We start from the raw sequence: 20525 nt of genomic DNA on the forward strand, positions 1-20525 counted from the left end.
CAACTGTGTTTGAGTAGTGTGGTGTTTTGTTTAGATCTTCATTGTTTTGTTTTGTTTTGTTTTTAAACTAGATTTTCATTTGGCTAAGATTCCATTTGATAAACTCATCTGTGGAGGTCCTTTTCATGTACTGTTATGGTCGCATGTCCCTGGGAAAGGCTTCTGTAATTCAGGTTACATCCAACAGAGCAGTGAACCTGCTAGCCTCCATTATGCACGGGGCCCCCTGGAATTGAGGAAAGCTCAATTTAACCAGAGGGAACATGGAGGCTGCCTCAGCCTGCCCATTCTCTATGATCCCCTCCCTGCCTTGCCTTGCCTTGCCTTGCCCACCCCAGCCCAAGAAACCACAGGGTTGAGTCTGCAGCAGCTTTCTGATCTGGGTGGGGGAAGCAGAGCGGTACAGAGATCAGGGTCACAGACTCTCTTGGATGGCTTGGGAAGGGCCCTGCTCCTGGGCACTGGGGCAGAAGTGCAAGGCCTGGGGAAGCTGATGGTCTCACTTTGGTATCCAGCAGGCAATGTAGCTCAACTCAGTTTTGCTGAGGACATTGCTGGTGAAGGTCAAGCCCTCAGTCAAGGAAAGCGGAAGAAAAAAAGAAAGAAACTTTTAGAGAAAGCCAGCTTGGAACAGGAGAAAGGTAAACTGCAAAGCTTATAATACTAGAGATGTATATAGAGGGTCCATGGGTAGCCACGTGTATATGTTTGTGTACATACCTCCTCCCCCCAAGATCTGTGAGATATATGAGCTAAGGGGGCCTATTGGCTAACTTTTTTTCGGGTAGTGGCATTTAGAACTTGGGGCCTCACTAGACTGATCCATACTGCTGAGCCATGCCTCCAGCCTAATTTCTCACTGGCTATCAGGATAGGCTCTCACTTCCCACCAGGGAGGTACCTGAGCATAGCCCACCTACTATAGACTTCCAGTCTTCACTGGGATCACAGGTGCACACCACCATGTCTTGCTGTCCTTAGCAGAGATGGAATCTCCCAGATTTTCTTCCAAGGCTGACTTGGTACTGCAACCCTCCTAATCGCAAACCACCACCCACTATCCCACCCCCCCCACCCCACCCTATAGCCAAGTGCCAGGTGCACAACACTACACTCAGCTTTGAGTAGAGAAGAGGGCTTGCAGACTTTTCTGCTTGAGCTGGCCTTGAATCGTGGTCTTCCTGTTCTCAACCTTCTACATAGGAGTACTTGTTTTGTTTTGTTTGCCAGCCCTGGGCCTAGGCACTGTCCCTGAGCTTTTTGAGCTCAAGGCTAGCTCTCTTACTACTTGAGCCACAGCATCTCTTCCAGCTTTTTCTGTTTATGTGGTACCCAGGAATTGAACCCAGGACTTCATGCATGCTAGGCAAGTACTCTACCACCAAGCCACATTCCCAACCTTTGGGAGTTTTTTGTTTGCTCAAGACTAGCACTTGTCACAGCTCCTCTTTGTGATTTTTTTATTTTTTTTTTTTATTTTTTTTTTTTTTGGTCTTTTCTTTTTTGGTACTGAGGATCGAACCCAGGATGTTGCACTTGCTAGGCAAGCACTTTGCCACTGAGCTATGCCAGTCCCCTCTTCATGATTTTTATTAATTGGGAGCTTAGAGTTTCTGCCCTTGAACCAGGATTCTCACTAGGATTTCAGGCATGAGCCACTGCCACCTAGTTTCAGGATTACAGTTTTTATAGCAAAAAGCAGTTTTTCTTTCCAGGTACTTAGTTATTAGTACGTACTCATTACACAAAGGGGTGTCATGATTTCTTATACATGTATATAATATGCTTTGATCAGATTTACCCTTCTATTAACCTTTTCATATTCCTCCTCTCTCCTTCCTCATGGTTTTGTGTTTTTTGTTGTATTAACATATATTAGACCAGGAGGGATTTCATTGTAACGTTTCTGTTCATGCATAGAATTAATTCCAATCATGTTTGCTCTTTCACTTGCCCTTCTCCCTTCATAAAACAATTTCAAGGGGCTGGGAAGGTGGCTCAGTGGTAGAGTGCTTGCCTCGCATGCATGAGGCCTTGGGTTCGATGCCTCAGCACCACATAAGCAGAAAAAGCCAGAAGTGGAATGTGGCTCAAGTGGTAGAGCACTAGTCTTGAGCTGAAGAGCTGAGGGACAGCACCAGGCCCAGAGTTCAAGCCCCACAACAAAGAAAATATAAATAAATAAAAATTTTCAACACGTTCATTATTCTAGTCTCATACATGTGAACTGTAGGAACCCACCACAAGCACCTTGACCTGCTGCAACCAGTAGCAAGGCAGTGATAGAAACCAGACCATGAAACTGGTTTGGGGCATCAGGGGGCCTGTACCTCTCACCAGCAACAGAAGCCCCAAAGTCCCGTTAACAGGAACTTTATTGATTTTTGGGACAGGTAGCAATCTCTTTGAAGTTGCAGATACCAGCATGTGAAACAATCCTAGGATGAATGACTTCCTTATCTCAGAAAGCTGAGGCAAGTAGCAAACAACTACAATTTGCATACACTTTTAACTCCAAGGTCCAGGGAAGTTTGGGCTCTGATGAACTCACATTTAGGGTAGAATCTTGGGTCTCTTAATGCTGGGAGCCATTGCTCTTTCTTGGGCTACTCCCAGCTTTCTGAGAGTCAGAGAATGGAATTCCAATTCTGGTTTTTTTTTTTTTTGTTTTTTTTTTTGGGGGGGGGGTCCGGTCATGGGGCCTGAACTCTGGGCCTGGGCGCTGTCCCTCAGCTCTTCAGCTCAAGGCTAGCGCTCTACCACTTGAGCCACAGTGCCTCTTCTGGCTTTTTTCTTTTTGCTTATGTGGTGCTGAGGAATCAAACCCAGGGCCTCAGGCATGCAAGGCAAGCGCTCTACCACTGAGCCACCTTCCCAGCCCCTCCAATTCTCTAAACAGATTCCTCTGTTCATCTTCATTTACCTTCCTCAGCCCAGCTGCCTCCCACTGGTACCCATGCTCAACATAACCTGTTTCTCTTCCCCACCCCTTAACCCCTTATTGATTAACACCTTTCTTTCATTAAAGTTTGTTAAGGCTTGTTATTCTTTGGGAGGAAGGTTATACTGGGATTGAACTCAAGGCCTCTTTCACTTGGTTTTTTCATTCAAGGCTGGTGTTCTACCATTTGAGGCATGCCTCCAGTTCCTGCTTTTTGCTGGCTAATAGGAAATAGGAGCCCCTCAGATTTGTCTTCCTGGCTGTCATTGATATTTCAACTTGCTGAACAGCTAGTGTGAGACACCACGTGGTTCTTGGTGTGTTTTCATGAGTACTGCCCTGTATATCAAAATTTCCTCTTCAGCCAGGCTTTGATTACTCAGGCCTATAATCCTATCTACTTAGGAGGTTGAGATTGAGGATCACTGTTCTAAGCTAACCCAGGCAGAAAAGTCTGTGAGACTCTTGATTAACCACCAGAAAACCAGAAGTAGGGCTGGGAAGGTGGCTCAGGGGTAGAGTGCTTGCCTCGCATGCATGAGGCCCTGGGTTCAATTCCGCAGCACCACATATGCAGAGAAGGCCAGAATTGGCACTGTGGCTCAGGTGGTAGAGTGCTAGCCTTGAGCTGAAGAGCTGAGGGACAGCTCCCAGGCCCAGAGTTCAAGCTCCATGACCAAAAAAGAAACAAACAAAAAACAGAAGTAGGGCTGTGGCTCAAAGTGGTAAAGTGATATTCTTGAGAAAACAGCTCAGGAACAGTGCCCAGGCCCCATGACCAACAAAAACAAAACTTCATCTCTTGTTTTCCCCTTCTGTGAACCTCCCTATTTTTTTACAGCTTGTAGTGGGTTTCAGTATACTACTTTAATATGTACATTATTCATGTGTTCATCCCTGTTACCTTCTCCTTTTTTTCCTATCTGGGTTTGTATATTGGATGAAGGAGATGGAGCCCAGGAACCTGCACGTGCTAAGTTTGAGCTCTACCACTAGGCTACATCCTACCTGTGGATCAGGGGCTCTGGATTTGTGCCTTCTTTTTACCTCCACGTATGGAGTATTGAATGCAGGACCGTGTGCTTGCTAAGCAAACACTTTCCCACTTGAGCCATGTCCACAGTTCATGATCTATAATAGCGTTACCTTCTGGTCCTCAAAATTATTAGAAACCTGAACCGGACACCAGTGGCTCATACCTCTAATCCTAGCTACTCAGGAGGCTGAGGATTGTAGCTCAAAGCCAGCCCAGGTAGGAAAGTCCATGAGACTCTTGTCTTCAACTAATAACTAAAAAGTGGGCCTGTAGCTCAAATTCCTTGCACAAAAGCTCAGGCCCTAAGTTCAAGCCCCAGGACCAGCACACACACGCACAAAAAAACCTACTAAACCTACTAATAATGTGACTGCTTCAGTCCTGCTTCTACTGAGAAGGACTTGAGAATAGTTTCCAGCACAGGTGGAAGGGGGAAACAACCAGCTCACAAAGCTGGCACCCAGAGCATCAGAAAGGTCTGAGAAAGTGAGCCTCACATGTGGTTTGTGGTAGTGTGCTTGCCTCAACAGAGAAGGAAATTCACAGCACCAAGGCTGTCAGCAAGGCTGTCCCCCGGCCCTGGGGGTGCTAATTGGTCTGCGTGTCTTTATAGGAAGCCAGGAAGAGGACAATGAAGGCAGCACTCAGAAGAGAAGAAGAAAAAAGAAGAAAAAGAACCATTTCCAGCCGGAGACAAAAGGCTTCACGGTTGCTGCTGCTCCTCCAGCACCGAGCATGGACAGCCTGGCTGAGGCCCCCAAGAAGCAAACTCTGCAGGCCTGCGAGGATGAGCCTGGAGCAGAGGCTGCATCCCTCACCCAGGATGAGAGTGGTTCAGAGCCTCTCCACACCGCCCCTACGCACAGTAAGAGGAAGCGACCAAAGAAGAAGAGCCTGCGGGCTCTTCACAGAGAGGCCTGGGAACCCACTGCCTCACCTGTGGAGGGCACATCTCTGAGCCCTGAGGGTGGCCCAAGCTGCAAGCTTCAGAGTCCTGCTGCCCAAGGCGCCCCGACAAACGGCACCCAGGTTCTGAAAAGGAAGCGTAAACTTGGAGCGCTCCCTGTCAACGGCACAGGCTTGCCCAATGTGTCCTGGCCTTCCATGCAGAAGGCCAGCCCAGGGCAGGGAGAAGATGGCCAGGTCCCCCCACCTCAGTTCAAGAGACCACAGAAGAAAAAGGCAGAACGCAGCAGCCTCATCCTCCACAGCCTGTCCAGTCAGAAAACAGCCGTGCTGAAAAAAAGGAAGAAAATAAAAGAGATGTCAACTTTCTTAGAGCACAATGGAGTGATGGAGTCCAAAGTCAAGAAGATCCAAGCTCTGGTAAGGTGGGGCGGCCTGGGCAGGGGTGCCTGGGGTCCACTAACTACTGAGCAGGTCTGAGTGGGAACTCGGACACACTGGTCTATCACTCCTCCACCAACAGGAAAATGGCTGTTTCTGAAATGCCTGTTTCAGAGACCACTATAAGTACTTTGGATCTTCTACTTTTCCCCCACTGTACTTGGGATCCAAAAAGGGTTGGCCTAGAACTGCAAAGTGATCCTAGGCAGGGCCCACACCCAGGAGTGCACAGGCAGACATGGATCAGACACTCACCTCTCTGCATCCGCTCAGCCCCTCTGGCTCTTTGACAAGAAAGGGAGAATTTATAGGCATGCACTACATTGTTATTTTCTGTTTATAGGTAGGTAAGTAGTTTTATTTTTTACTAGCAAACAGGTTGTACAGAGGTTTTTTGGTAACATTTCCCTGTATGCATACAATGTATCCTGTTCTGTCACTCTCCCTTAGCTCTTCCTCCTTGCTTCTTAAAAGTTTCAGACTGTTTTATTCTATTTTCATACATGCAGCCTTCAGCCATTTTGCCCTGGGTTCATTTACCCTCTCCATTCAGCACTGGATATAGTCCCTCTTCTACTTTTTTTTTTCCTCCCAGTCCTGGTGCTTGAACTCAGGTCTGGACAATGTCCCTGAGCCTCTTTGTGCTCAAGGCTAGTGTTCTACCACTTGACTCACAGTGCCACTTCTGGCATTTTCTGAGTAGTTTATTGGAGATAACAGTCTCAAGCACTTTACTGCCCGGCTGGCTTTGAACCATGATCCTCAGATCTCAGCTTCTTGATTAGGATTACAGGTGTGATCCACCAGCACCTGGCTTTTTTGTTTTGTTTTGTTTTTATTTTTATATATATGTATGTGCATTTATATAATTTATATTATAGTTAAGTTTATATTTTAATGTGTATTGATTGAGCCAAAACTTTTGTGTGTGTGTGTGCCAGAATTGGAGCTTGCGCCTGGTACAAACACTTTTTTTTTTTTTTTTTTGGGTCCGGTCGTGGGGCCTGAACTCTGGGCCTGGGCGCTGTCCCTCAGCTCTTCAGCTCAAGGCTAGCGCTCTACCACTTGAGCCACAGCGCCACTTCCGGCTTTTTTCTTTTTGCTTATGTGGTGCTGAGGGAGGAATCGAACCCAGGGCCTCAGGCATGCAAGGCAATCGCTCTACCACTGAGCCATCTTCCCAGCCCCACAAACACTTTTTGTCAGCCTGGGTCTGGGCCTGGGCACTGTGCCTGAGCTCTTCAGCTCAAGGCTAGAGCTCTACCACTTGAGCCACAGCACCACTTCCGGTTTTCTGCTGGTTTATTGGAGATAAGAGTTTCACGGACTTTCCTGCCCAGGCACCCCAAACAAACATGTTTTTTGTTTTTTGGTTGGTTGGTCAGTCGTCGTGGGGCCTGAACTCTGGGCCTGGGCGCTGTCCCTGCGCTCTTCAGCTCAAGGCAAGCTTTCCACCGCTTGAGCCACAGGGCCACTTCCAGTTTTCTAGTGGCTTATTGGAGATAAGAGTCTCACAGACTTTCCTGCCTGGGCTGGCTTTGAACCAAGATCCTCAGATGCTCAGCCTCCTGAGTAGCTAGGATTACAGGTGTGAGCCACTGGCACCTGGCTCACAAGCACATATTTTTAGCTAAAGAACTTCACTTTTGAGCCAGGCGCAGCGGCTCACACCTATAATCCCAGCTACTCAAGAAGCTGAGATCTGAGGATCACAGTTCAAAGCCAGACCGGGCAGGAAAGTCCATGAGATTCTTACCTCTAGTTAACCACCAGATAACTTGGAAATGGTACTATGGCTCAAAGTGGGTAGAACCCAAGCCCTAAGTTCAAGTCCCAAGACTAAGTACAAAAAAAAAAAAAAACTTCATTTCTTCTAGCTGTTTAGACCCAGGTATAAAGGAAAAACCAGACTTCTGCTCTGCCTTTTTCCCAGGTCAGCACTGTACAGTCTGGCCATGTTCACTCCCTAGTGACAAAGCTGTTGGTATGACAGACCATGTGGCCTACAAAGCCAGAAGTATTTACTCTGACCCTTTACAGAAAAAGTGTGTACCCACCCTTAGCAGGAGGCTCACATCTCCTGCATTGTGGTGCCATGACACTGAGGCCATCTCATCACTGTGAGTGAGTCTGTGGTCAGAAAAATCTCAGCAAGGGGCTGGGAAGGTGGCTCAGTGGTAGAGTGCTTGCCTTGCATGCCTGAGGCCCTGGGTTCGATTCCTCAGCACCACATAAGCAAAAAGAAAAGCCGGAAGTGGTGCTGTGGCTCAAGTGGTAGAGCGCTAGCCTTGAGCTGAAGAGCTGAGGGACAGCGCCAGGCCCAGAGTTCAGACCCCACGACCGGACCCCAAAAAAAAAAAAAAGAAAAATCTCAGCAAGACCGGCACTGAGCTGACGGGGGTGATTTCCAGCCTTGGACCTGTTCCTAGCTAGTACTGCCATGCCCTTGCTCACACTGAAGAAGAGCTAAGGTGCTTCCTTCCTTAGTATACTCTTCTTGTCACTATTTCATTCCCAGGGCCCACAGAGGCGTTTCCTCACAGTGAGTGACACGTAAGCATTTGTGCCAGCAGAGGCGGGAAACACGGGGACTACAGTCATTCTCAGACATGCTTGGGGAAGACAGCAGCCATAAGCAAGAATACAAGGTGTTGCTGGAACCATCTGTGTAGTGCTCCCTGTGTTGGGTTTTCAAGATGCCCTGAAAACCTAGAGCAGGCGTTGCTCTACTGGTTGCAGAGCATTCATACACCAAGAGATTGCTGCTTGTAAGGCACTACAGCCCTTGGGGTGGCATGCAGGGTTTGTGAGCCTCAAGACATCTTATCACAGACTAGAAAATCACAGACTGTCTAACCGGTGGACTTAGAAAAGCAGATTAAGTTGGCACCAGTGGCTCACACCTGTAATCTTAGCTACTCAAGAGGCTGAGATCTGAGGATCTTGGTTCAAAGCCAGCCCGAGCATGGAAGGCCATGAGACTCTTAGAAAACCAGAAGTGGTGCTGTGGCACAAGTGGTAGAGCATTCCCCTTGAGCTGAAGAGCTCAGGGACAGGGCCCAGGCCCAGAGTTCAAGCCCCATGACCAACCAAAAAAGAAAAGCGGAGTTATTGAGGCTATGGGGCCTGTCTGTGAAGCTGGAGGTACAGATGGGAGAGGACATCACTACTGTTGGGTGGAGTGCCCTGAGGTGAAGTCACCCCGGACCAGAAGCCTGGACTGTTTTGTGCTGAGCAGACAGGGTCTTGGTGCTGGCCTAGCACAAAAAGCACAGACTGGGCTTGGGCAAGGGAGTGGTCTGCCTCCAGTGGCTTCCCTGTCACCATCGTGAGTCTCTGCCTGCCTTTGTGAGCTTGACAGGGCCGCGGAGGAAATTTTCCCTCTCCCTCAACTTCTCGCACCTGCAGGGAAGCAGCAGGGCTTTGGATCATTTGAAGAAGAAGCCGCTGAGGACAGAGAATGACTTTGTGAAGTTCGAGGTCTCCTGCTTACCAAAGCCCCTGTTCTTCAGAAAAATGAAGAGCAGCTCTGCCACTTGGTCCCCAAGTCCTGCTGTCCAGGAGTGCACGCCACAGCGCACCCTCCCTGGGGTAAGGCGGTGCCTGTGCAGGCCTGCACCCTCCCTCTGTCCCTGGGGAGGGTTCCTCTGACTACACAGAAGCTGCATCCCCGGCGGTGACCCGGGCTTGCAGAGCCAGCCTCCTCCCAGGAGTCTGTGTGGTATTGACGTGAAGTGGAAGAAGTAGAAGTGGGGTTGATTCCCACACAGGCATGTTCATAACCTCTCAGCCAGTGCTTTCACAGTGCACAAGGAACCCATTTGGGGAAACTTGACTTTGAGGGGCTATTGGAAATGGTTTGTTGTAGGATATCTAATCAGTGTATCCAGTGTTCTCCAGGTTAAAATGTATAAATTGTGGGCCTGGGAAGGGGACCACGTGATAGAGTGCTTGCCTAGCATGCATAAAGCCCTGGGTTTGATTCATCAGTACCACATAAACAGAAAAGGCAGGAAGCGGCACTATGACTCAAGTGGTAGCACGCTAGCCTTGAGCACAAAAAGAAGCTCAGAGACATTGCCCAGGCCCTGAGTTCAATCCCCAGAACTGGCCCCCCCAAAAAAAAAATCATAAATTCTGGAGAAAATGAGTAAGGGTTATCTGGCCTTGGGGTTTCTTAGTAGTGAATGGGATGGGGGGGGGGGTGTCCAGGCTTCCTCCTCCATCTTGTTTTACTTCTTGAAATGCAGCCCTATGGCCATTAAGGTACCCATAGGCCAGAGAAATCTGTTGTCAGGTCCTAGTGGAGACCCAGGGTCAAGGGATTTAACTTAGGCCATGGTACACGTCTCTTTGGCCAGCGTACACCTATGTGTCCAGATTAATAAACAAAGACCAGGGACCCCATATGGGCAAGAGCTCTGGAAAGACACCCAGACAAGCAAGCCCCACACCTGCTTACCATAAACTGCTATTGCTACCTTCCTTCTGCAGCTGAGCAAAACACCCACCAGCTCCAAGAAAGTCACCTTCGGACTGAACAGAAACATGACAACAGGTGAGTGAGTCTGTGTGCTTCTAGGGAAATGTCCACACAGCCCTGGCTGGCTTACGGCCGCCCAGCAATCTGCCACCCTCACCGCAGGATGTCAAGGACCAAGGCCAGGTTTCTTGGGACTCCTGAGGTCACCTTCTAGGGCAGAAGCCATTTCCCTGAGCACCTCCCTAACTCATCAACACAGCCCACCAGAGCCCAGTTGCTGCTGCTAAGTTCAGGACCGTGGGCTTCCTGAGAGGCCATCCTGCTTTACTGCTTTTATAGTCATGCAATATTTGAAGGTTTTAGTGCTCTTTGTTTTTGCCAGTCCTTGGCTTAAACTAAGGGCCTGGGCGCTCTTCCTGAGTGTTTGGCCCAAAGCTAGTGCTTTACCACTGGAGCCACAGCTGCATTTGCAGCTTTGTAGTGGTTAATTGGAGATAAAATTCGTATTGAGTTATAAAGACCTGTCTCTTGGGAGCCAAAAATAAGTGTGCCTGCCTGCCTGCCTGCGTGCCTGCGTGCCTGTGTGCACACTGAGAGAACAGAGGGTGTGTGGAGGACGGAAGAGACAGCCTGCCTTGGTTAGTCAGCCTGTTGCGTGCAGCCAGAAGCACGGGCAGACCCTCCTGGTAGAGGAAGGGTCCAGCACCACAGCTGCATGTCTTCCAGGACAGTCTCCCATGGTCATTCCAGGACGACCTAGACCTCAATCTAGACGTCTCTTCATCCCCGGTGGGAAAGCAGCCACACTGCCTTCATATCCCCAGGAGCGGGGAGGGGAGCCATGGAACCCGAGGCGTTGGTCAGGGATAGACCTCAGTTAACCGGGCATTACTTTCCTCTGGTGCAGAATTTAAGAAGACAGACAAGAGCATCCTGGTCAGCCCCACTGGCCCTGCCCGGGTAGCCTTTGACCCTGAGCAAAGACCCATCCATGGAGTGTTGAAGACCCCAACCAGCTCACCTACCATCACCCCCCTGGTCACCAAGATGCCACTGGCTGCCACACCAAAGAGGAGGCCCAGGGCTGCAGACTTCTTCTGAGACTGGCAGAGGTCCCTTTTGAAGGACTGATTTTGTACGAAATATTCTATAAATTATAACTTTAAAGATGTGGGCTTTTTTTTATTGTTTTCTAATCCCCAAACACTGTGCGTAAGGCTCTGAGCTCTGCCTCGTTCCCTACTGGGGGCGGGGTGGCACCATCTTGGCTCAGTCTTTGCTACAGACACTCTTAGGGTTTTGCCTGAAGAACACTGGTGCTGGGGGGCCACCTTCTGGGCCAGCTTCACCTTCCGCAGGCCCTCAGCACCCATCACGGCCTCTGCCCACTCGTTTGGTTCTCTAGGTTTTTTAGCCTCACGGTCTATTATCTTTCAAAAGTGTGTAGGCGTCATTCCTGTGTTCTGTAGGTCCTGTTTTCTGATGGGGTGACGTTTGGTACAGAATGAGCAGTGCCCTCCCTGCCTTTTCCTTCTGTAATCATCTGTGCAAGGGTAAGAAGCTGCTCTGCCCTCGAGGCTTTTCCCCCTCATCCTTGCCAGTTCCCATCCTGCTTCCCTACCTCCACAGCAAGCCCAGTGTCCCCTACACGTGGCCAGCTCCCCGGGTCTCCCCAGGCTTGGTCCCGCACTGAGCCCCCTCTGCAGAGGCCTGCAGTGCTCGGACATTGCTCATGCATGTGCTTTCCAAGACCTGCATCTGCATCCCCACAGACCTTGTTCTCCCCAGAGGCCTGTGTCCTGGCCTTGTCTGAACTACAGCACCCCTCCTAGGAGATCGGTTTCCAGAAGTGTGGGCTTGCCTTCTTATACTGCCTGGTGCCTGGAATAAATTACAAGCACAGGCATTCAGACTTCAGTTGAAGAAACAAATCTGACCTTTTCTCTTTCTTTTGGTGCTGGTGCTGGTCCTAGGGATTGAACTGAGCAATGAGCACCGACCATGAGCTTCCCCCCTCCCTCTCCCCCCCCCCCCCCCCACTCAAGGCTAGTGCTCTACCATTTGAGCCACGGCTCCACTTCTAGCTGTTTTGGTGCTTAATTGGAGATAAGAGTCTCAAGCCAGGCACTGTAGGCTCACACCTATAATCCTAGCTACTCGGGAGGCTGAGAACAGAGGAAGTCAGCCCAGGCAGAAAAGTTCCCATGAGATTCTCATCTCCAATTAACCACTCAAAAGCCAGAAGTGACACTGGCTCAGGTGGTAGAGCGCTAGACTTACTTGAGCACGAAGAGGCTCAGGGGCAGCACCCAAGCCCTGAGTTGAAGCCTCACAACTGACAAAAGCCTCACAAACTTTTTTTTTTTTTTTTTTTGGTGGTTGTGGGTCCTGAACTCTGGGCCTGGGCGCTGTCCCTCAGCTCTTCAGCTCAAGGCTAGCACTCTACCACTTGAGCACAGCACCACTTCCGGCTTTTTCTGCTTATGTGGTGCTGAGGAATTGAACCCAGGGCAAGCGCTCTACTACCACTGAGCCATCTTCCCAGCCCCAAACTTTTTTTTTTTTTTTTTTTTGGCCAGTCGTTGTGCCTGAACTCCGGGCCTGGGCGCTGTTGCTCAGCTCTTCAGCTCAAGGCTAGTGCTCTACCACTTGAGCCACAACACCACTTTCAGCTTTTTCTGCTTATGTGGTGCTGAGGAATTGAACCCAGGGCCTCACGCATGCAAGGCAAGCACTCTACCACTGAGCCACCTTCCCAGCCCCAAACTTTTTTTTGTATATATTTTTTATTGTAAAAATACTGTACAGAGGAGTTACAGTTACATGAGTAAGGTAATGAGTACATTTCCTATTGAGCGTTGTTACCTCCTCCTTCACAGACTTTCCTGCTCTGGTTGACTTAGAACCAAAATCCTCAAATCTCAGCTCCATAGTAGCTGGTATTACAGGCATGAACCACTGACACCCGGCCTCAAATCTGACTTTTTTTTTTTTTCTTTTTCTTTTTTTTTATTCCTGTCAGTCGTGGGGCTTGAACTCTGGGCCTGGGCACTGTTCCTGAGCTCTTCAGCTCAAGGCAAGCACTCTACCACTTGAGCCACAGTGCCACATCTGGTTTTCCTGGTGGTTAATTGGAGATAATCCTGCCCAGGCTGGCTTTGAACAGTGATCCTCAGATCTCAGACATCTGAGTAACTAGTAGCATGAGCCACGTGCACCTGTCAAATCTGACCTTTTTTTAAAGCAGAGTTGCTCAGTACTTGGTTTAAGGAACTGACCTTGAGCCTGAAACTTGAAGAAGGTGCAAATTTAGCTACGCAAGGAAGACATAGCCTGCACTGATGGCTCATACCTGTAATTTAGCTACTTAAGAGGTTCAGGCCTAGAGGAGCACAGTTTGAAGCCAGCCCCAACAAAAATGTTTACAAAGACTCTCATCTCCAAATAACCAGCAAAAAGTCAAGCTGGAAGAATGAATCAAGTGGGAGAACACCAACTGTGAGCAAAAAAGCCACAGAAGTGCCGAGCCTAAATCCTGGATCCAGCAGAACAAAGGTGGTGAGGCTGGGCTGCTTGGCGTATGCCGTGATGAACTGTAGATGTAAAGTCACAGGGCATAGTTCATGCGCAGTTGTAGGCATACTTGCCAGCCAGCCCACTTTCAGCTTCGATACTCTGTTTCGGTCCCCCCACCATCAGGCTCCCCAGCAGGCTCCACTGCTGCCCCTAAGGAGAGGACCTAGGCTACTCCAAGGCCTGGCAGTAGCTTTCACCAGAAGCACACTGGGTGGCCCTGCTAGTCCCCGTGCTTGTGGTTTAATGCACTCAGAAGCAGGGGTAAGGCTATAAAGCCTTATCTGCGCAGGGTGACTGGTGTTGGGGTCTCTTGGCTTCTTGGTGTAGGCCCTAGGAAGAAGAGCAGTAATATCCTTTTGCCATAATTAGGCCATGAGAAAAAAATATTGTGCTGTTTAGCTGTGACAAGAAGTTTCACATAGTACAGCTGTGTTTGCACGGTTCAGCACTGTTGAGATGCCTTACCGGACACCAGGACAGCAGTGGTCATTTAGTGGGTGGATAGTAGCAGAACTTTCTCAGTGTTTGTTCTACCTGCCTGTCCATTGGGACAGTTGGCTGTTGTGATGAAATGGCTCTTGGACGGTCATACCCAGGCAGAGTGCGTTACACCTTTCATTCTTGTCCTCTAAATATGTGTGATTTACAATGTGGGTTTTTCTTCTTTTAGACTTACAGTACGTAAGCCCAAGCTGGTCTCAAACTCATGATCCTGCCTTGGCCTCCCATGGGTTGGGATAACATTTCTCCTTACACGTACAAACTGAGAATATGTCCCAGAAAAAATTGTTTAGTGGGCTGGGAAGGTGGCTCGGGTAGAGCACTCGCCTTGCATGCATGAGGCCTTGGGTTTGATTCCTCAGTACCATATGCACAGAAAAGGCAAGAAGTGGTGCTGTGGCTCAAGTGGTAGAGTGCTAGCCTTGAGCAAAAGAAGCTCAGGGACAGTGCCTAGGTCCTGAGTTCAAGCCCTAGGACTGGCCAGAAAAAAAAAAAAGCCAGTTTTTTATTTAGTGCTTACTGGCTAAGTGAACTTGAGAATCAAAAAAAAAAAAGTAATTTTATGCCAGGCACTGGTGGCTCACACCTGTCATCCTGGCTACTTGGGAGGCTGAGATCTGAGGGTCATGGTTCAATGCCAGCCTTGGCAGGAAGGTCTGTGAGACTCTTATCTCCAATAAACCACACAGAAAAAGCCGAAAGTGGCGCTATGGCTCAAGTGGTAGAGTGTTAGCCTTGAGCGCAAAGAGGCTCAGTGACAGCACCCAGGCCCAGAGTTCAAGCCCCAGGACCAGCAAAGGAAAACAAAAAAAAATTAATTTTAACTAATACTGGTAATATTCATAGCCGTATTTTGTGAGATTATCGTTCCACTTCTCATAGTTTTGTACAATTTAATATCAGAGCTTTATCTCACTGAACTGAACGCACAAAGCAGATATAAGGAAAAGCTGGAGCCATTGTTGTGTTAGGAAGCGTATGAAGCTGCATCTAGTAACTTGTGTCTGTATTTTTTCCAAGTTGTCTGACTGCTAGCAAGGATGTCAGTTTACTATGGAATTGTAATCGTGTCTGCGACCAGCTAACCCAAGTCCAATTAAAAGACTGTCTTTGCCCAAAGATTTGGGTTTTATATTCAGTAAGTATGCATAAAAATATACCTTTCTGGAAACCGTTGGAATGCCACTGATTGTCTAAGACCCTGAAAACAAGATGCCTCTGTCCTTGTGCCCTGGGTCTGTTTCCCCGGCCACTGTCCTTGTGCCCTGGGTCTGTTTCCCCGGCCACAGGCTTACCAAGAAGCCTCATCTGGGCAGGGCACACCAACCTCTCCTGCACCGGATCACAGACTCAGCCCTCAGATCTAGGCTTACGAGGGTGAGCAGGGTACCGATGTTGGGTATAAAGCACACAGGTCGGTGGCATTGAGAGTTCTGCAGGCACCACTCCTATCTTCAGAGCATTTTACATCACCCTAGGAGGAACCTTTACCCCACTGCTAGTCTCTTTTTTTTTGGGGGGGGGGGTCCAGTCGTGGTGCCTGAACTCTGGGCCTGGGCACTGTCCCTCAGCTCTTCAGCTCAAGGCTAGCGTTCTACCACTTGAGCCACAGCGCCACTTCCAGCTTTTTTCTTATGTGGTGCCGAGGAATTGAACCCAGGGCCTCATGCATGCAAGGCAAGCGCTCTACCACTGAGCCACCTTCCCAGCCCCCCACTGCTAGTCTCATTCTCTCCCTAGCTCCTGGAACCACCCAGAGAGATAGAGACATATGCCTCATTGTGTGTGGCCAACAAGCTCTCAGTCTTTGCACCTGGGTAAGATGTCCAAGATGCCAAAGGAGGGACTGACAGAGCACCTGTGTGTTTGGCTGTATTGAAAGCACATGCCCTCTAGCATCTTTATGTTGTTGGGGTGATCATGGGGTTTGAACTCTGGGCCTGGGCGCTGTCCCTCAGCTCTTCAGCTCAATGCTAGCGCTCTACCACTTGAGCTACAGTGCCACTTCCGGTTTTCTGAGAAGTTTATTGGAGCTAAGAGTCTCACAGCCTTTCCTTCCCCGGCTGGCTTTGAACCGCAGTTCTCATATCTCAGCCTCCTGAGTAGCTAGGATTACAGGCGTGAGCCACCAGGGTCCGGCTCCTGTAGCATCTTCAAGAGTCGTCCTCCCCTCCATCACACATAGCCTGCCGCCTGGCGTCACTACACACCGAGGACAGGTGCACTTGGCTTAGGCATGCTGAGGGCTGCAGCTGCTCTGGGAGCCTTTTCTGCAGGTTTTACCTCTCAGTCTTCCCAGCTTTCCCAAATGGTGAGTTCTGATTAGTCTCTAAGCAGGGGAATTCAGGCTTGGGGATACTAGAACCAGATTCCTGCAGTACACCCTAAGCCCCCCACCCAGCGTAGATCCCACAGGCCAAGCCATTTGTCCTCAGGTGGCCCTGGGCCGGCATAGCATCGCCCCAGGAGCTGGCTAGAAACACCATGGTGCCTGGCCCGCTGAGCCACCAGCTGCCCCTCCCTAGCACCCCAGGCCAGGTACCCACAGGGTGGAGAAAGGCTGCTCTGAAGATCTGCAGCATTTAGCTCACAGAAGGCCAGGAAGTAGCCATGGAATCTAATCAAACCCAGTTGGGAAGCCACAGGGGCTTGGCTGGGACTGGAGCTCAGTGGTAGAGCATTTGCCTGGCAAGGTCCAAGCCCCGGGTTTAGTCCCAGCATGGTAAAAGTCCAAAGTGTTTAATTTGGCTATGCATCCCCACAAGGTGTGGAGATTGGCCTTGGCTGCCCTCCAAAGCCCAGAAGAGAACCACAAAGCACACCCCACCCTGGAGGACCCCGCAGGACAACCCGGAGGAGTGCTTTGCCACGTGTTCTCTGCACTTTGACCTTTTAGATCCACCCTGCCTTGGAGCGGCGGTATTGAGGGGAAGACCACCAGGAGAGACCACATAGACACCAGCTGGGGCTTCACTGGACAGGCTGGTACCCAAAAAAGTGCAGTGCTAAGCTTGGTCTTATGGCCTCTTTGAAAGCAGAAAGCCCCCACCCCCCTTATTCGCTCAGGGTGGAAAGTCCCTAGTGGTTCTTTCCTGCAGGTGCAAGCCAAGCATGAAGTTACAGAAGCCAAAACAATGCTGTGAGCAATCATGAGCGGGCAGCATGTCCGTTAGCATGACACTACTATGATCATTTTTATAGCCCACTACCATGATTGTTTCTATAACCTGTTATTATGATTGTTAGAAATAGAACAATGGCTACATATCTTTTCAAATGTCAGATTATAAGGAACTAGTCTCACAGGTGGGGGGTGGGAGTGCAGTCCTTGAAGATGGAGTAAAAAACGAAATGGAGTTAACAGGAGCTAAGAGTAAACTCTTAAGACAGTAAAAGCCGGGTGCTGGTGGCTCACGCCTGTCATCCTAGCTACTCAGGAGGCTGAGATCTGAGGATCACAGTGCAAAGCCAGCCCAGGCAGGAAAGTCTGTGAGACTCATCTCCACTAAACCACCAGAAACCTGCAAGTGGCGCTGTGGCTCAAGTGGTAGAGCGCTGGCCTTGAGCTGAAGAGCTAAGGGACAGTGCCCAGGCCCAGGGTTCAGGCCCCATGTTGAACACCAAAAAAAAAAAAAAAGAAAAAGACAGTGAATTTGACACGCCCTACTACAGTGGGCTAGTTGCCATACCCCAGCCTCAGTCTCCCAACTTTCTCCACACCTACAATTCCAGCTAATCAGAAGCCTGACATGTGAGGATCACTGTTCAAAGCAAAGAAGCTTGGCCTAGAGAAGGGCTTTTGATTTTCCGCTGTAGGAGGAGAAGGCTGTCTCACCTGGCACCAGGCCGGTCAGCGCTGCACGGTCAGCACTGCACTCCAGTCAGCTAGCTCCCAACAGCAGGTACTCTGTGTCTGAGCCACACTGAGGGAAGCTGATCTTGGGCCAGGCACCTTGGGAACACACCAAACCCCTTCGATGTTTGTAGAGCTGTGGATACACCCGGGCCTCGGAGGTCAGTACATTCTACAGGTGCCACAGGCACACCCATATGTATTGTTCTCATAAACAAACAGAACCCTAAACACCCTGCTGACAGGCTGGCCTCAGGTGGTAGAGAGCAAGGCCGATCAGCATGAGGCCCTGAGTTCAAACCCACGCACCAGCAGAAACGCAATGCTAGCAAGAAAAAAATAAAAATAAAAAGCTATCTTAATGCCTTTTATTTATCCCATTACACACAAATTATACTGCAACATGTGATCAAACCCAGCATAGTAGAGACAGAGGCAGAAAAAGGAATCGCAAGTTCCAGGCCAGTCTTGGTCACATGCAAGGCTCTGTCTCAAGGAAGAAAAAAATCAAGGGGTACCAATGACTCATACCTGTAATCCCAGCTACTCACTTCTCCACAGGTTACAATGACATTTTCCCTCTAGCAAGCAAATCAAACGGAGTCCCTGAATTGACCAGGAACAGGAACAAAATGTCCCTGGGCCAGCTACCTGCCCGGGTGCTGTTCCTGCTGTTCCTTTAGCACACCTTTTGTTCTTAGGACTTGCTGCTTTTCTGAACCCAGTCTAAAAATTGCTTCCGTTATTCTTGGCATTAGTCATCACTAATGACTAATCAATCTTTAAACCCTGTAATTACTTTTGTAAGAATAAAAGTTGAAGGTATTCTCAACCAGTAGGAACAGATTTGAGTCATATAACCAGTACCTTCTGAGGCGGGGGAGGGGTGCGTAGCGTCAATTCTGGCAAACGACACCGGCATAATGACTCTGAGAAGGCTGATAGGTTTCGTTGTCCCCAGTAGCTGGCTTGCTGCAGAAAGAAGTTGCTTTCTCCCCTGAGAGCAATTGCTGGTGATGAGATTTATTAACACAGCCAGGCAAGCAACTTCCATCTCAAAGGGCTGTGTGCTGAGATCTGCTGAGGACAGGGCCTGGGCTAGCCTCATGTTTCACGTGACTACTTCTTTCCCATTTGTGTGCCAGTGCTGGAGCTTTGACTGGGCAATGTCCTTGAGCTTTTAGGCTCAAGGCTGGTGCTCTACCATTGGGGCCATACCTCCACCTCTGGCTTTTTGCTGGTTAATTGGAGATAATAGTCTCAGGTACTTTTCTGCCTGGCCTGTAATCCTCAGATCTCAGCCTCCTGAGTAGGTAGGCCAGCAGGGTGAGCCCCTGGGGCCCAAGCTTTCTCTTGATGGAAAAGTCCCTGTTCTTAGAAGCCTTACCCTCCCCTCCCCCCTAGGACCACAACACAGCCTCACCGCTCACTATAGCCTCTCCAAAGCGCCATTTTCCTCCGTGTTTCCCCAATGGCCATGTTCTCCATGGTCCACCTGGCCTGGGATCCTTTGCCTGGTTTGGCTGCAAGTCCCCTTACCGCCTGGCCAACTCAAACGACCAGAACCACCTCCAAGCCTGCCCACAGACCCCCAAAGTGACTGTTACAGTCCCCTCCGGAGGAATCTGAATCTGTTGGGGCTGATTTTCCATGATACCATGACCTGAGTAGTTTATAAACAACAGTCCAAGGGCAAGGCGCCCCAGCAGAGGGGCGCTCTGGCGGCTGCTCACGGATGCTGCCACCCCACGGGGTTCTCATGTGTGACTAAAGGACCATGTTCATCTTGCCGGGATTGGGGCTTCCACTTTAGGGCTTCTTGTTCGATGCACTTGAACCATGGCTGCAGTCCAGCATTTTGCTGGTTGATTGGAAATAAAGAATCTCAAGGGAGTGACCGTCTCCAGTAATGTGGCCAGTCAGGTCCTGATAGCTCCCGCCTGGAGTGCTGGCTCTCAGAGGCTGAGGCAGGGCGGCGGTGAGTTGGAAACCAGTCTGAGTTTGGCAGCCAGGTCCCTGCAGGTGGCTGGTGAGCTTCCAAGCTCAGGGGCAAACTCCACACCAGGCCACGGCTGGGAGGGGACTGGCCTCCCTCCCTTAGCCCCGCCTCTGAAGCCCTTCCCTGCAGTCTGCAGAGGCACGGCCCCACCTCCGTCCGGAAAGATGGGTTCAATATTATCTGCATTCCTCAGCATCGCACTCACTCGGACTTTTCACTAAACCAGATCGTCTTAGAGAATGGGGACGTGGCCTACACTACAGTTAATGTTGCCCCTGCTTCCTGCCTGTAAAAAATAAAGCCAGGGGGGGCTGGGAAGATGGCTCAGTGGTAGAGCGCTTGCCTTGCATGCATGAGGCCCTCGGTTCGATTCCTCAGCACCACATAATCAGAAAAAGCTCGAAGTGGGGCTGAGGCTCAGGCGGTAGAGCGCTGGTCTACAGCTGAAGAGCTGGGGGACAGCACCCAGGCCCAGAGTTCAGGCTCCACAACAGGCAAAAAAATAAAATAAAATAAAACAAGGGGCTGGGGAGGCGGCTCAGTGGTAGAGTGCTCACCTCGCATGCATGAAGCCCTGGTTCCGTTCCTCAGCACCACATAAGCAGAAAAAGCCAGAAGTGGCGCTGTGGCTCAAGTGGTAGCGTGCCAGCCTTGAGCAAAAGAAGCTCAGGGACAGCGCCCAGGTCCAGATAAATAAATAATACACTCACCAAGCTTCACAGCCATCATCACTATCTGTCCCTAGAACTTCTCATCTTCCAAACAAAGTGTGTCCCCACTCAACGGCAG

General features: G+C 49.8%; 1 protein-coding gene across 2 annotated transcripts in view; it reads left to right on the forward strand.

Moving 5' to 3' along the window:
• Positions 1 to 10974, forward strand: part of Rrp1b (ribosomal RNA processing 1B) — a 30924-nt gene extending 19950 nt beyond the window's left edge. The window contains exons 12-16 of one of the 2 annotated variants that reach the window (XM_070030782.1): positions 516 to 641; positions 4591 to 5303; positions 8733 to 8915; positions 9819 to 9882; positions 10715 to 10974. In XM_070030782.1, the coding sequence (XP_069886883.1) occupies positions 516 to 641; positions 4591 to 5303; positions 8733 to 8915; positions 9819 to 9882; positions 10715 to 10908 (1280 nt within the window). In that variant the 3' untranslated portion in view covers positions 10909 to 10974. The remainder of the gene's footprint in view (positions 1 to 515; positions 642 to 4590; positions 5304 to 8732; positions 8916 to 9818; positions 9883 to 10714) is intronic. The other variant, XM_070030783.1, reaches the window with a different exon arrangement.
• The last annotated feature ends 9551 nt before the right edge of the window (positions 10975 to 20525 follow it).

Source organism: Dipodomys merriami, unplaced genomic scaffold, assembly GCF_024711535.1.
Source record: "Dipodomys merriami isolate MVZ:Mamm:240054 unplaced genomic scaffold, mDipMer1.0.p SCAF_2, whole genome shotgun sequence".
NCBI lineage: Eukaryota > Metazoa > Chordata > Mammalia > Rodentia > Heteromyidae > Dipodomys > Dipodomys merriami.